Genomic DNA, 16,702 nt, shown 5'->3' on the forward strand with positions numbered 1-16,702 from the left:
TCTTACAATACCCACCCCTGACCCATTATATACTGTAACACTGGGGCTCAGTAAACGCAGAGCCGGACACACACGGGATTCTTCAACTCTTGCTGACGCTGGGTGGTGACACCCATCTTATAACTAAGCTTGATAAAGCCCAGCTTGAGGGCACTTTGGAATCTCTACAGACTCTTACAGTAAAGTGGGAAGGAACGCTGGTCAGAGACCTGACGGACGCGGAGTGGCTGAGAGCACTAGCATACGCTCGAAGAGAATCGCAGAATACCCGACAGATATATACAGTACAATTATGTTCATAGAACGCATCTCACCCCACAGATATACGGGTAACATATGGGGGTGACCCTAGGGCCTGCCCCAAATGTGGTGCATTGGACTCTGATTTGGACCACATGGTAAAGCATTGCCCTGAGAAGCAGCGCTGTTGGCAGGAGGTACTGGATGATTTGGGAGGTATACTGGACGCAAGTATGGAACTAGGGGCCAGATGTAGCAAAGGTTTTTCCCCCATTCTGTGTCTATGGGAAAAAGTGTTTGTACATATGGCCCTAGATCCCTATTTCTGTTTACTGGGCTTGAGCTCTAGGCCAGCCTCCAAGAAGGTTGGCAGTAGATTCCTGGACCTGGCAATGGCGCTCCTTAAGCGCCGCATTGCCATGCATTGGAAGTCACCTAGGAGCCCCTTGATAGGAGACTGGAGGCACGACGTGAAGGTGTGGGCACGGGCTGAGTTACAAGTGCTGAGACCAGAGGAGGCACGTGGGATTCGTCAACGCCCTATTACTCCGCTTTGGGTGGAGATACTAGACGCATGTGAAAAACAGATACGAGAAAAAGGGGCTAGCCCGACGGCCCAAGAGAGGAGTGCGAACACAGTGAGCATGACTTCTGCTTAGGTGACGAAAACACACCACAGCGACTCCTAGAGAGGAGTGGGGACAAACCACAGAACGGAGACTGAGTGAGAGCATGGTAGCGACAGAGCTGGGGGCACCCTGAAGCCAATGCACACTATACTGAGCCATTAGCTAAGTAGAGCAATGATAGGTCCCTAGCAACAGAATTGTAGGGAAGGATAGCAAAGAGGTAGGGCATATAACAGATCCAGCAGGACAGTGCCCCTCTTTGCCCTGAGCCCCACACCTGAGTTAGCTTACCCCACTAGCACACAGTTAAATGTTATAATGTACTTTAGGTTAGACGACATGCTGATACAATGGTTACAGAGCGTGGGATCCTGGAGGTTGGATTTAAACAGCGATGACAAAGCAACTGGGCACGGGAACAAATTTGCGATGTACGGTGCTTGCACAAATGTTAAGCTCAATTGTCAGCTTTGAACATGCATTGTATCTACTTGAGCGCAGATGTCTCAGCCTGATTACGCTTTGTGACTAGGAATGTTAATCCTTCTGTGATATTATATATTGAGGACCAAATAACAAAATGTCAATAAATACAGTTTAAAAAAAAAAATGCAAGACACCACTGAGAAAAGTAGGGAGGATATCAGGTCTTATTTTCGATGAGTTGATCCTAAAGATCAACATTTCTCTTGAACAGATATAGATTTCTCCTCCCAAGGTTAATGGCTATGGTGTTCTGCAAATTGGAGTGAATTACAATAGAGCAGCTTCACTGTCCAACAATCTAATGCATAGCAGTTGAGCAAGTACAATCTGACATATACCCATTTCAATGATATCCATCAAACTTATCTGACTCCTTCATTGTATCTTTCGCGAACACATAGCCAGTACACACAACACTATGGCACTTACTTACAGAGCTCTACGTTCCACAGACATTATTAGTTGTTTCCCACATTTGGCTTTAATATCATGTTGCAGCTCCTTTCTCTGTTCACCAGACCTCCAGTAGGGGTTCTAAATTATTTTAATTGCGGTAAGTTCAGATTTTATGGGAGGCCATTCAGGTCTAAATACACTTCTTCGTTTTAGTAGACAGAGCTGCAGGGAGCCAATCCCATTCTTGCCCCCTCACGATATCATGACTGTCATTTAGCCCATCAGAGTGAAACATACCTGTATTCCTAAGCCCATCCTGGTTGCGCTCAACAGTTTTCCTTATCAGATGTATGGTTATTCTTTCCCCTAAGGATAGTGGTTTCATGACCGGAGTTCCTCTCAAGGCACTGGGATTTTCCCTCACCAGATGTGATGCTTGGTTTCCAGCAGCTAAGACTAGTGGGTACTGTTCTCTGACTTCCTTGCTAATTTTTATACCCCAATTTTCCAGGAGGCCTTCAAATTCAAAGATTCTATTGATGTTACTCTGTGCAGACCATATGGTCAATGTGGATTCATTCTGACTAATCCATGTGAGAGTGCTGAAATTCATCACTAGTAGATCTTCCGACATTAAGTTTTCAAATGCCGATATATGATGTAATAATCGTAGGATATTTGATATGTTGAGAATATCCCATGGCCCCTGGGAAGCATATAATGGGGTGAAGATTATGGTCGGCTGATCCGTGAGTTTCTGATGGGTTGCAGACTTTATATTTAATACCCTAGTGTATTCATGATCTGGTGCAGGGCTATATTCTATTCGAGGTTGACATCTGTTCTCACTGCTCCGAGTCCTCACCTGGCCTAATCTTGATCTTCCTGTGGATTGAGGCCCCTCACAGCTGTCCCCTTTGCCCCATGAGGTTCATTATTAGTTTGTTTATTCAAGCCTAGGCCCCGTGGTGACAAATGGCATATTATTTGGCTGTCTATCTAGATTACCTTCAGTGATGCTGCTCCTACCCATCATGCCCAGTGAACAAGGCACAGGGGTGTAGCTAGACCCCTGTGCTGTTTCCGTGCTCCCCGTAAAGTCTTGTTCCATCGCAGGCCCCACCCCTCCAACTTGTGACAGCCCCTTTATTAACCTTGGAACTGCAATTCTGTCAGGTCTAACATCTACTGTGGGTGGTACTTGACTAAATTCTATGTTGAATCCTCCATCCCAGGGTTGATAGACAGAGGCTCTTCTTTGTAAGCCGAAGCAACCTTATTGTCGTTGATTTGAAGTTTAGGCTTGACGTTGGATGAGAGATCTTCCCCCGCTGGGCGAGTGCGCATTGTGGAGTTAGCTGCTGGTCTCTGCTTAAAAATAGGATAAGGCTCCAATGTATCTGGGGAGTTAGTTACTGGTTTCATTGAGTGTTCTCCCAGTGTGATTCCATCTAAAGTTTTGTTTTATGGCTTTGCGTGTTTTTTTCAGTCTCTTCTTCTGTCTTCTTGACAACGATGGCAGTTGAGCATGCCCAATGCTCAACTTGCACAACTGGTTCGAAGCTGTCTTCGCAGTTTGCACTTCTAGACTGATTTTTCCCCACAATTATTATAGGGCATAGTGGCAGCACCGTCAAGGGAGGCTCATTTTGGGACTCATTTGGGACTATCCCCGGAGTTGGCACTTCTAACCTGTTGTTTTCCACGGGAGCAGAGGGGGGAAAGTGGGACCACCATGAGAGGAGGGTCTTTTTGCGGCTGATCTGCAACTGTCTCCAGATTTAGCAGTAGTAGTCAGTTTTTTGACACAATAATTATGGAGGATAGCGGGGGTGCCGTGGAAGGGCGCTCGTTTCTTAATCCATGCTTCTTGCTAACCAACCCCTCGGGCTTGGATGTGGGGGGACTCCCTTTGCAGATGTCCTGCTTCTTGCCTCCAAGTGACATGCAACTAATTATTTTTTCTGTTGCCCTTGCAGATTTGCAACATTGAATTAGACTAGTTAGCAGCTATGGCAATATTGAAAGTTTATCTAAAATTGCCTCCGTATGGCTCCCACACTCTCCCTTCCTCACTGGTTCACCCCGGTCCCACCCTTCTAACTTCCCCATTAGCGAATTCAATTTATGGAATAACAAGAGAACATCCTGAGCCATCTTATGGGATTGCCACGTAAGCGCCTTGACTGCAGCCAGCAAGGAGTTATTGATGGTATTTATGATGCCCCCTACCTCCCGAGCCACAAAGGGTGCATGGTTTCCTTTTATTTTCTCCCCAAGATCTCTTCCAAGATCCTCCTCACGGACATGGGGCTTGCAGGCATCCCCCTTCCTGAGTCAAAGGACTTTGTGAAGCCTGCAGGACCCACGCTGACCCCCGTTCTGGGAAGGATGCGGTCCAACAAGTGTCTATCTGTTCTTGAACCAGTAGACCCACCGATTGGGATGGTGCTGCCTGGTGAGTGTCAGCGAATGATTGCCATCGGCTACCCATTATATGCACAGCCAACCCACTACAAGGCTGTTCCGACGTCAAAGTTAGACTCTTTAACTTGGTATGTTTGAGGGGTGTGGATATTATTGCTAAAAATAGATCCAGGGGTACCATTCTGCTGGTTCTCGTTATGCATGACCGTGCTAGCTCCTATTGTGATATCCGCAAGCTCTGTCAGCTCCCCAATGAGTGAGGCATCAAAATTGCTGTCTGCGCCTGCAGCACGGCCGGGCTCATTTTGTGCTTGTTTTGATTGCGATTACTTTCTTGCTGGATCGGGTGGCCGATTGTGCAAGGCAATATCGGTCCATAGGCCTTGGTTGCCCTTATGAGAGGTGGAATCAACTGTTTCCCCCGCAATGCCTAGATCGTTCCTAATACTTGTGAAATAGTTATGTAAGTATGGTTGGTGAAAATCTCAAGCCTTTTGCTTCAGGCTCAGCTTTGAGCCCTTCTGGTGCTCCCGGACTTAGCATTTATTTAACCCAGGTCGGATCATTATTGTGTTCCTCACAGCTGACCAAATCTGTGAATTCTATAGGATTCACCGATTCTAGGGGCTCCTTCTCCCATGACATCAAGCCCCATGGGCATGCCAGACCAATCGGGCTAGGGGGGCTGTTATGACAGAGCTTCTTAGATGCTTTTTTAGGCATAATAAGTTCACTGCTCACGCCCAAAACCTTGGGGTGTTCTGTTGCCTTAGACGATCTTCTCTGCCACCTTGGTTTGCTCTGTTCCTTGTATGTAAAATAAATTCTGTGTGCCAGCTTCCAATTATCACCACAGATCCTGTGGACCCTCTGCTCTTTCAGGCTCTTGGACTTGGCCTCCCTTGACTGCTTCATCTGCGGCCTTTGCTCCCTTTGTAATGTTTGTGGCTATAATGTTGCCCTCCGAAGTCCTGGACAAGCGCAGACCATGATCTAATTGGTGCTACTGAGGAGCCTGTTGCAGGTGCTTGAAAAGGAGGTAGAGAAGGGGTAAATACTTGGGGCCGCACCACCTCCTATCCTGACTGGGCCTGGTCTAATGTGGTCTTAGAGCCTCAGGTGCTGGTCGCTAAAAGTATGCTGACACTGGTTGCTTTGAGTCTTGTTTGAGTGCTAGTTGCAGTGTGCAGTGCAGTGTTCAACAGTTGCCAAGGTGATGTCAGAAACCATGAGCAGGAGAGTACTGAGCGCCGCCATCCCCCCTGCCAATTGCTGTCGCTCCACCTTGCTTTATCCCTGCTCCTTAGGGTGCTTCCTTAGGCCAAGGGGGGGGCATGAGCACGCTTCCTTCTTCCTTATCAGGTCTCCAGGTACTCTAACTCTCTTGCTTTACGGAGTCTGTGTCTATATCTATATCCAGCATAAGCAAAGCAATGTTCAAAAGTCACAAGCGGAGAGGAACAAAGTGCCGCCACACCCCCTGCCACTTGCTGTCGCTTGTTGCAGCACTTGCTCTCCTCCACCTTACTTTGTCTGTACTTCCTCCGGCCAAGGGGGGCACAAGCACACTTGCTTCACCCTTCTCACGTCCCCAAATGCTCTTGATATCTTGCTTATAGGGAAGCTGTGGCTAAGGCTGTTGCTGCAGCCGTAGCTGTATCTGTCACGGAGCCAGCCCCCCGGTGAACAATAAGCGTGCATGCGCCCGGCTCCACCCTGCTGCTGCTCCTACCTGGGCCTGCCAGTCTTGCTTATTGCCTCCATGCGAATCTGTGGAGTTGTAGGCTTGTGGGTTTGCGGTTGCCCCTCCACAGTGGTCGTTGGTGGTTGTCGTCGGTGGTCGGTTGCTGGTTCACTCTCGTTGCTGGCCGGGGACCCACACACAGACCACCAGAGGGCAAAAGGATACACCAACGCTTCCAGCGCCAATGGTGGAGGAGATGCTGGGAGTGGGAGGGCCCCTTCCGAGCCGCACTGACCCCTCTCAAGACCCCTCAGCTCAGAGGCCTCCTGAGAGGGCAGGGGCAGGCTGGGGAAGGGGGGGAGGTGCCAGGGGGACGGAGAGTCAAGAAGGCGGGACCAAGCGGCTGTGGTCTGCAATGTGTGTCCGGTGGTCAAAGAGGCCCGACAGCAGCCACAAACCACGAGCGACCTACGGGCTGGTGCAGAGCAGCGAGTGCGGCGAGTGCTAGGGACCACACAAGCCCCCGCACCCGACTCCCGGCTCAGGGGACAATCCGCGGACCGTACAGCAGACCGTACAGAGGTCACAGTCCGTGCAGCGCAGCACCACCTTCCCAGACTGCATTTCGCAGTTTGCGCACCACATCCCATTGCATCACATCTCCTCCCCTAACTGACGTGCACCAGTTACACCACTGATCTGACCTCATTCCATATAACAAAGCACATCTTGTCTTTCTGCTCCACCTCCTTTGTATTTCATACCTCACACATCCTTCTTTTACAAGGATACAAGAAGGTCACAATACATTTTTCACCCCCACTGATTGCTTCTTGAATGGGATGCTTCATCAGTCTGATCACCAGCTGGTGGTTATATGTCCACACATACCTGCATTACGTATCCTTTCTTTGTATTGTTGATCCAGTTTTTTCATTCTTTTTTGGTACTCCTGCAACGTACCTAATATCAAAAGGGTGTTGATATTTAGTATTTAAATACTTAGTCATAATCACTCACAGAGAGTCATTTATTTTATTGCATATTTATGCCTAAATGGTTTGATGGGATAAGAACTGAAGCGTTGAGAATTTTTGCTGCAGTGACAATTTTCAAGAATGCAATTAAGTGCAACATATTTAAAAATGTTAGTATATTCCCCTGTAAATCAAAGATTACATGATACGTTAGTCAGTTTGAAGCGAAACCAAAACTAAAACAGGAAGAGCTACAGAACGGTATAGGTAACAAACTCAACACAGGAAACCCTATGCACAAGGCAAGTATAGTAGCAGCAGAAGAGGCCGGGGCTTTTATCCCACCCTAAAAAATAAAACTCAATATTCACTTGTATCAGCTAAAAGAACAACACTGCACATAGCACTAGAAAAGGAGGTGTTCACAGCCTTGCTGCTCCAAAAGCCCGAGATTTAAGCCAAAGACCAAACCAAAAGCCTGCCCAGATGAGTTGGCAGAAGAAATCCTCAAGTTCAATGAAAGAGGGAGGTAAAACACTCAGCAGGTCAATGGCTACACAAGGTCGAAAGGAGCTTTAGAACTGGGGCTAAAGACATCAATAGATGAACAATGCCATAGGTTGCATTTGGTGATACTTGCTCCATCATCATTTACAGGGGGGAATGCATTGTTTCATGAAACCAATTCATAACACTGGAAACAAGAGGCAGCTACGTGCCCCATCCAATGTGGTGAAGAACCTGAATAAGTACAAGATTCCTGAACGTTGCATTTAATAATTGTTTTAAGTAGTTTTTATTTCAATAAATCATAGAGAATGGTTACAAATTACACCAAAGTACCTGATTTTAAATTACTATCCCACATCAATTTGAAAAGCAGGTGATTATACTTTCCAAAACAAATTTAGTAGCAAGATTGCTGGATCTCTGTGGCAGCATTAAGACTTCCAGTTCCAGCAATATAAGGGCCAGATGTATACAATTTAAGGATTGTACAAAATTTAGGCAGCGATGTAGAATTCCTATATTCCGACGCCCAGAACATAGTGTTTGGGGTCAAGGACGACAAGTTTTCATGTTTATTTTGTCCTTAGGACAAGTTGGCACTACCCCCTGCAATACAAATCCGTTGGCTGGCAGTTTACAGTACCACATTATAGATCAGGGAAGAGCATTGTCAAGGTTAAGGTAATATTTGTGTCCATATGTTACTGATGTTCAAGCTTGTATTTATGGTTCATTAATGTCAAGCCCTTATTAATAGGTTGAGCACTTTAAGGAAATGTTGGAAGCCTGGACTGTACTACTTGGAGTGGTTCCATCATAAAAATGTGTAGAGATATTTGCAAAGTTTAACAATATGAAGCTACGTATAATGCTCCTAGAATGCTCTTTGATCAGATGCAAATATTTGAAGAAGCTTGAAAGCAAGTTTGATTCTTTGCTTTCAAAATAAAATGTTCACAAAACATTTTACTAGGAAAACAATGTTTTGCTAATCTACTCAGCAATTTTAGGTACAATTTCTTTGAACCATCATTTAGTAAAGTGTGTTGATGCATGTTAAAAAATCATAATGGAAAAATCAGAATAATCATAATTAACAAGATTATGCTAAACATGAAAACAAACAAGCATTGCTAAAGCCAATAGGTCCGACATTTGTGGTCCGCCTTTTGGTTTTGTCAATACGTGTCTTGTTTTGACGTGGTTTTAGCAAAACTTTAACCTCTTAGCTGCTGGGCCTTCCCCCCCCCAGTGCTGAGCCCTTTTTTGGCTATTTGGGGTGGTTCGCACTTAGGCCTTCATAACTTTTTGTCCACATAAGCTATCCACGCCAAATTTGTGTCCTTTTTTTCCAACATCCTATGGATTCTAATGGTACCCAGAGTTTGTGGTTTCCCCTGGAGGAGACCAAGAAATTAACCAAAATACAGTGAAAATTTCGTTTTTTTTAAAAAAATGGGAAAAAAGGGCTCCCGAAAAGGCTTGTGGTTTTTTCCCTGAAAATGGCATCAACAAAGGGTTTCTAGTGCTAAAATCACCATCTTCCCACCTTTCAGGAACGGGCAGACTTGAATCAGAAAACCACATTTTTCAACACAAATTTGGCATTTTACTGGGACATACCCCATTTTTACTATTTTTGGTGCTTTCAGCCTCCTTCCAGTTAGTGACAGGAATGGGTGTGAAACCAATGCTGGATCCCGGAAAGCTAAACATTTCTGAAAAGTAGACAAAACTCTGAATTCAGCAAGGGGTCATTTGTGTAGATCCTACAAGGTTTTCCTACAGAAAATAACAGCGGAAATAAAATAATATTGACATTGAGCTGAAAACAACAGCCATTTTCCTTTGTTTTACTCTGTAACTTTTTCCTGCGATGTCAGATTTTTTAAAGCAATATACCGTTACGTTTGCTGGACTCTTTTGGTTGCGGGGATATATAGGACTTGTAGGTTCATCAAGAACACTAGGTACCCAGAGCCAATAAATGAGCTGCACCCTGCAGTTGGTTTTCATTCTATACTGGGTATACAGCAATTCATTTGCTGAAATATGAAGAGTGAAAAATAGGTATCAAGAAAACCTTTGCATTTCCAAAATGGGCTCAAGATAAGGTTTTGAGGAGCAGTAGTTATTTGCACATCTCTGAATTCCGGGGTGCCCATACTAGCATGTGAATTGCAGGGCATTTCTCAAATAGACGTCTTTTTTACACACTCTCTTATATTTGGAAGGAAAAAATGTAGAGAAAGATAAGGGGCAACAACACTTGTTTTGCTATTCTATGTTCCCCCAAGTCTCCCGATAAACACGATACCTCACTTGTGTGGGTAGGCCTAGCGCCCGCGACAGGAAATGCCCCAACACACAACGTGGACACATCCCATTTTTTGACAGAAAACAGAGGTGTTTTTTGCTAAGTGCCTACCTGTAGATTTTGGCCTCTAGCTCAGCCGGCAACTAGGGAAACCTACCAAACCTGTGCATTTCTGAAAACTAGAGACCTAGGGGAATCCAAGATGGGGTGACTTGTGGGGCTCTGACCAGGTTCTGTTACCCAGAATCCTTTGCAAACCTCAAAATGTGGCTAAAAAAACACGTTTTCCTCACATTTCGGTGACAGAACGTTCTGGAATCTGAGAGGAGTCACAAATTTCCTTCCACCAAGCGTTCCCCCAAGTCTCCCGATACAAATGGTACCTCACTTGTGTGGGTAGGCCTAGCGCCCGCGACAGGAAATGCCCCAAAACACAACGTGGACACATCCCATTTTTTGACAGAAAACAGAGCTGTTTTTTGCAAATTGCCTACCTGTAGATTTTGGCCTCTAGCTCAGCCGGCACCTAGGGAAACCTACCAAACCTGTGCATTTCTGAAAACTAGAGACCTAGGGGAATCCAAGATGGGGTGACTTGTGGGGCTTTGACCAGGTTCTGTTACCCAGAATCCTTTGCAAACCTCAAAATGTGGCTAAAAAAAACATGTTTTCCTCACATTTCGGTGGCAGAAAGTTCTGGAATCTGAGAGGAGCCACACATTTCCTTCCACCCAGCGTTCCCCCAAGTCTCCCGATAAAAATGGTACCTCACTTGTGTGGGTAGGCCTGGTGCCCGCGACAGGAATAGATCACACAACGGTCAATGTTGGTCCTTACATGAGGCAGCTGTTGACCCTGGGGTGATCCATTTCTCACGCAGGCACTAGGTGTAGGCACTCAAGTGGGGTAGTGTTTTTATCAGGACAGGTGAGGAATCACTGGGTGGCAGGAATTTTGTGGATCCCAGCATATTCCTGTAGTTTGTGTGACAAAAATGCAAGACAAATAGATAATTTATTTAACATTTCAGCTTTGCAGGGTATTCTGGGTAAGAAAACTTTGGGGAATCCACACTAGTCACACCTCTGTGGACTCCCCCGAATGTCTAGATTCCAGAAATGTTTGGGTTTAGTGTGTTTCTCTATATGGCCGCCGAACCCAGGACCAAAAACACAGGTGCCTGCCTTACAAAACCAGTTGGTTTTGCGATAGATAATTTTGATGTCTCCACAATACGATTTGGGCGGTGGAATTTGGGGCTGAACTAAATTGGCGAGCTCCCAAGAGAGAACTCTCTCTCTCTGCTTGCCGCTGCATTCACCTGCTCTCTGGGTTGGGCTAACCCACTATTACCCAGTTGCACAGACTGCATGCGAAGAGACAGCAGGACTGTCCTCATCACCTCCCTCATAATTTACTGGAAGAGGAGTTATCGAATGGGACTCCTCCGACTGAAAAATCACTCCCAGAGTCTGCGCCATTGTCCTATCCCTCAGATGCTGTCTCAGTATCTGATGTCTCAGTCTCTGAACCTATGTCAGAGCTGTCCTCTATAACCCGAGTGACGGCAGAAATCATCCATCAAGATGCCATCTCTAATATTGGCTAAACTGTTGCTCTAAAACACTAGCCTATGTAGACAGTCACAAAATCGATGGTGTGTGTGAGATACGTGCAACAGTAGAGGCCACCTTACCTGCGCTTCTTCCCTCAATCAGCACGTTCTTTCAAGACACTCAAAAAACACCTTGTCACATACCATTCGTCACAGTCTTTAGCACCTCCTGCATCCAGTTCAACAATCATTATTGGTGCTCCCACTCCCTCCACCTCGGATTCCCTCATTACCACCCAACAAAAGTGCCCTTCATCTCTCCATAGCCGCCCTCCACCCCGCATAACATTTCATTTGTATTATAGCGCAGGTAATGGCTGACTTTACTAATGTACTCAGCTATTTACATAAAATACAGATTTGCTCTTTGCAGTAGGCATATAAACCTTCTGCGCTTCTTTATGGCACTAAAACCGCCACTAGAAAAGTCTGACCCTTTTGTAGCAGAAACATAATCACAATACTTACTTGACTTTTTTATTGCTGCCTGAAAGCTACAGTTGAAAAGCGTCAGCTTAAGTATGTGCCTTGCTTTGAAGACACAAGCTGCAACTGCAAGACAACTGGTGGCAAATATATATATATATATATATATATATATATATATATCACTTTTATATGTGGGTCTGGTTTTCCTGGGGGCCGATCGCAGCCCCCAGGGAAACCACACACGTATTGACAAAAGTGATATATATATATATATATATACATAGATATATCTACAGAGATGGACCCCAGGGAAACCCTACAAAAACAAAAAAAAAAAATATTGCCCCCACAGGGGGTCGCCCTGCCCACGGGCGACCCCCTGTCCATTTATTTTTCTTTTTGGTTTCAAAAAATAATAATAATAATAATAATAATTTAGCCCCTGGGGGGGCGCGATCGCCCCCCAGGGGGCACATACCTTTTTAAAAAAAAAATATGCCCCCGGGGGAGCGGCCCGTTTTCCGAGGGGGCGACCCCCCCCCCCCCCCCCAAGTGAAATCCCTGATGTCTAGTGGTGTTTCCTGGCCTCTCCCCTTTCTTACGAGGCCTTCCCGAACGTGGGGAAGGCCGTTTGTGGCCGTTTTCCCCATTGGAGCAGGAAGCGTCCGAAAGTCCGCTTCCTGCTCCGGTGGGGAAATCCACATAGTTACGTCAGCGCGCCGACGTCACAAAGGGGCAGGTGGGGGGAGACACGGAAGAGCTTTCGTGTCTCCCAGGGAACAAAATAAAATTAAAAAAAAATCCTCGGGTGCGTTTTATTAACCCCCTCCCTGGTGTCGGCCACTGGTCGTGACCCGCACCAGGGAGGTAGTGCGGGCGTCGGACAGCGGCCGACGCCCGCATTGAAAGGGTTAATGCTGTGGGAGCTGCCGGGCTGGCACCTTTATGACAAACATTGGCAAAAAGAACAATAACTTTCTGGTCTCAAAAAGCACACATTGCTCAGAAGTCCCTGGCACTAAACATAACTACTTTGTGTGCATATATGCTCCTTGTGAAAGAGCAGTAAGCTGTCACTCACAGTGACGATAGAGATAGAATTTTGATTAAAAAAACGAAAGGTCTTGGTTAATGTCAGACCCAAATAGGGGCCCAATCCGTAAAGAAAGTCACAAAAGTGCACTTATGGCAAGTGTACAGGCAGATTTAGGAATAGTGAATTCACAAGTAGGCCAGTAAATGTTACTACTAGAAGATATTTGTGAACTGCATTTTAGCTCGAGCAAGTATGTATGTGTAGATTTTTGCTCAGGGGAATATTTGGTGAGCGTTTACAAGTTCACTTTACTCCAACCACTTTTTTTACCCACCCCTGGAAGAAATTTTACTTCTGTCCTTGTCAGGAGTAAACTTCGAACCTTTGACAGTAAGGAAAAAGATCAAAGAATAGCTGGTGCGAAACCCTAAAAATGCTAGTAAGTAGTTTTGCACCGATTCAAAGGGCATTCCATCCCTTGGACTATTGCTCACCGCTGCTTCCACCCTAGTATGTGATCTGTGGAAAGGTGGCAAAAGGAAATTGCTATTATTCAAACTGTACTGTTGTATGAGCCCTGGCATAATCTGAGAGGATCTTAACAGCATTCTTACATAGTGAAACTGCTGCCATAATTTGTGGCAGCACAAGTTGTCACACAAGGGACAAGTGGATTTTTTTGCAGGACAAATAGATTTATGACACAGCCTGTCCCATGATCAAGTAGATATTTTGCTAAATTCCACACCTTTGTTTAGGGGTTGTGACTTCCTAATTGTGATTCTACCAAATCGGAATTAGGAAATCTCAATTACTAATGTACAAAATATGTATACATAAAAGAGTGATCCTTAATGGGTTTGCAAATTGACCAACTTCTTTAATATTAATGAAGTATGTTGCCATTTCGCCCCATTAGGAATTGCAGTCATCACAGAGATAGTGGCCTGTTGAGGTCAGCAGACCACTATGTCTGTGAATGTTTTTGTTTATTTTGTGTTTTTTTAAGCATATTTTTTTAGTGCAACCAGTTGGGTTTAAAAACAAAAAAATGAAACTTTGAAATTTCATTAAACATTTTACAAGACCAGTCAGTGGTCAGTGAGACGATTGCCTGCTCTTATAAAATATTTTTTTACCATTCTCAAAGGGGAGGGGTTCTCAATCGGAACCCTTCTAATTTGCAAATGGGTTATTACCTCCTTCAAGGAGTTGGTTATAGATTAATAAAACACCTTAATACATCGCAGTCAGATTAAGTAATTGAAATGGAAACCCAAAACACACCCCTTCCAAATACCAAATTGCAAACAGTAATGTGGTACCGAATTAAAATTTGTGCTCTGAAGATATGTAAAAGCATTTTTGCCGTCGGAAACAGCTTGATCGGGCTGTTTCAGACCGAACAAAATGCACTGTACATATAGCTCTAATTTCCTTTAATACCTACTTCTTCACATGCGTAATTTGAGCGAAAAAGATTAAAAAGGTCACGGTCTCTTAAAATCAGATCAGCATCCAATGTGTGCAAGCATTACACTTCACTTTATGTGGATACTTGCATAAAAGTGACTGAACTCAAAAGCTGTAACCAAGATTATCAACTTTAAGTTGCCTGTACCTTATCACTAAATATTCCACGTACATTTTTTTTTTAAAGGATATAAAATGTTGCACTATAGAGGAAAAACCTACCCTCCTGTAATTGTTGAAGCTGCCTCTTGAAAGATGCAAGCTTGTCCTGGTACATCCTATAAAGAAAGGAGACAAACAAATCACACACTTTATAGGCTTTAGATAATAAATCAAAAACGCCAGTGTTATATTCCACTGTTCACTAGAGCCAAAAGTCAGCAAAGTGAAGAACCCTTTTTAATGCTGTTTAGAGTGATAATACAACAATCCAACGTCAACATGTTAAATTCCATACTTCATTGTGAGGTAAGGTACACTTTGTAATCACTTTTGTCAATTCCTATACTACCTCAAAATAAAACAGGACCAAGAGCAATTACTGAGCAATTTGGGTCAAATGATAGAGGTACAGAGAAAATAAAATGTATTCAAAATAGGCTTCCTGAAAAATGTATTTCTTAGTTTGTGTTGAAGACATTTTATTGTCTCCAGGAAGTTGCTGTAGCCAAAATCCTTGTTGGATGGCAAACTATACCTTCAACCTGGGAGAGATTATAACAACATTTGAAAGTGGGAGTAGCACGCCCCACCTATGAATGCATGAACATGTAAGTGCGACCCCCTTTAATCTAGACATGAAGTAAAGCCCTACTTTGTTTCTGTTCGAGGGGAGTCATGAGAATCATGCATGTATTATGCTAAATACCTTTTTTTAAAATGAACTTTTGGGAGAGTTGCTTGGAAAGCCGAAAGGGCAGACATGCTTTGGTAGAGCTCCAGCCAACCACCCAACAATCCTTTATTGATCTTGCCATCCATCACATATCCTGGGATAAGAGCCACAAAAAGAAAGTAGATACCCTAGAAGCACAGGCTGAGAGACTTAGGCCAGCTTCATGTACACCCTGAAACAGACTTGGGTACTGCAAGGCCACAGGAAGAGCAGACTTGGCAAATCCACGGACAGCTAGAAAAGGGACCCTGTAAGACCTCACTGTGAAGGGAAGCTACCAAGGGTTAAGCGACAGGAGATGCGCTTGATGCAGAAACTATCCAGAACAAGAGGGATACTCATACCTGGTTCAGTGTGGCTCTGGTGTCCTTACATGGTGGGCTGTCGGACCGCACCTATTCATGTGGGTTGGGCGAGAGAGGCAGCAGGCGGTGAGGACTCACCCTGCGTCCCCACTGTAGGGACCCCATAGTGAGGAAGATCTGTGGTGGGGCTTGCAGCCAAGGAAGTGAAGGGAAGCGCCCCCTTGTCGAACCAGCACATACGGGAAGAAACTGATTTCAAATACAAGATGTTTGCACTCGGGTACCAGCAGCTAATGCTCGGATGGCATTGGTCCAGTCGGGCAGCCGTGGTGGTCAGTGATAAAAGAGCAACACACTCCACAGATCAAGTGCGATCCAGTGACTTCCTGTGATGGTCCCTAAGGCAGCACTGAGCAGGTCCAAGATTAAGATCAATCCACTTTCAACCCTCACCCTTTCAAGCTTAAAGGTTCCTGTAAAAACTCATAATCAGTGGCGGGCTTTAGCGGATGATCTGGCTTTTTAGCACTGAAGAGGTTTCTATGACGTGGCCACCAACTGACCCACTGCAGTACAAGAAAAAATAAACGGTAACCGCTGGGGAGTAAAACAAGTTACACAAAGGGAGGAGACAGGAGGAGGCATCCTCAGGGACCCTGGGACAGGAACAACACATACCTCCCCTACCCCGCTGACCCGCTACGACCCCACCACCCTCCACGCCCTCAACCCCAGGCGCTCCAACACCTGCTTCCAAGCCCACCCCAAGCGCACCCATGGACCCTTCGCCTGTAACTCCTGCAAACGCATCTTCCACCACGCAACTACCACGACCACCAGCCCACGCACCATCAACCACCTGAAGTGCCTCCTGGTCAACGCTCGCTCTGTCCACAAGCACGCCGTTGAACTCTGGGACCTCCTGGAACCCACAGCTCCGGACGTCGCCTTCATCACGGAAACCTGGATGAACGCCTCATCAGCTCCAGACATCGCCACTGCCATCCCCGAAGACTACAAGATCTCCAGAAAAGACCACACCAACCAAGTAGGAGGAGGCATCGCCATCGTCTTCAAAGACTCCGTCAGCGTCACCACCTCCACCGAAGACACCCCTCTCGCCGCTGAACATCTGCATTTTCAAATTCGCACCGACCCCAGGACCAGCCTCAGAGGATCCCTCGTCTACCGTCCCCCCGGACCGCGCGCCCCTTTCAGCGACGCCATCGCCGACTTCATCTCACCGCACGCCCTCGCCTCGCCGGACTACATCCTCCTAGGCG

At 45.6% G+C, this 16,702-nt stretch overlaps 1 protein-coding gene across 2 annotated transcripts in view; it reads right to left on the reverse strand.

Moving 5' to 3' along the window:
- SUDS3 (SDS3 homolog, SIN3A corepressor complex component) overlaps positions 1-16,702 on the reverse strand; it is a 181,204-nt gene that overhangs the window by 136,408 nt on the left and 28,094 nt on the right. For both annotated transcript variants that reach the window (XM_069214476.1, XM_069214477.1), the window contains exons 3-4: positions 14,442-14,497; positions 6,754-6,825 (exon numbers count right to left, since the gene is read on the reverse strand). In XM_069214476.1, the coding sequence (XP_069070577.1) occupies positions 6,754-6,825; positions 14,442-14,497 (128 nt within the window). The remainder of the gene's footprint in view (positions 1-6,753; positions 6,826-14,441; positions 14,498-16,702) is intronic.

This window comes from Pleurodeles waltl, chromosome 11, assembly GCF_031143425.1.
Source record: "Pleurodeles waltl isolate 20211129_DDA chromosome 11, aPleWal1.hap1.20221129, whole genome shotgun sequence".
Lineage (NCBI taxonomy): Eukaryota > Metazoa > Chordata > Amphibia > Caudata > Salamandridae > Pleurodeles > Pleurodeles waltl.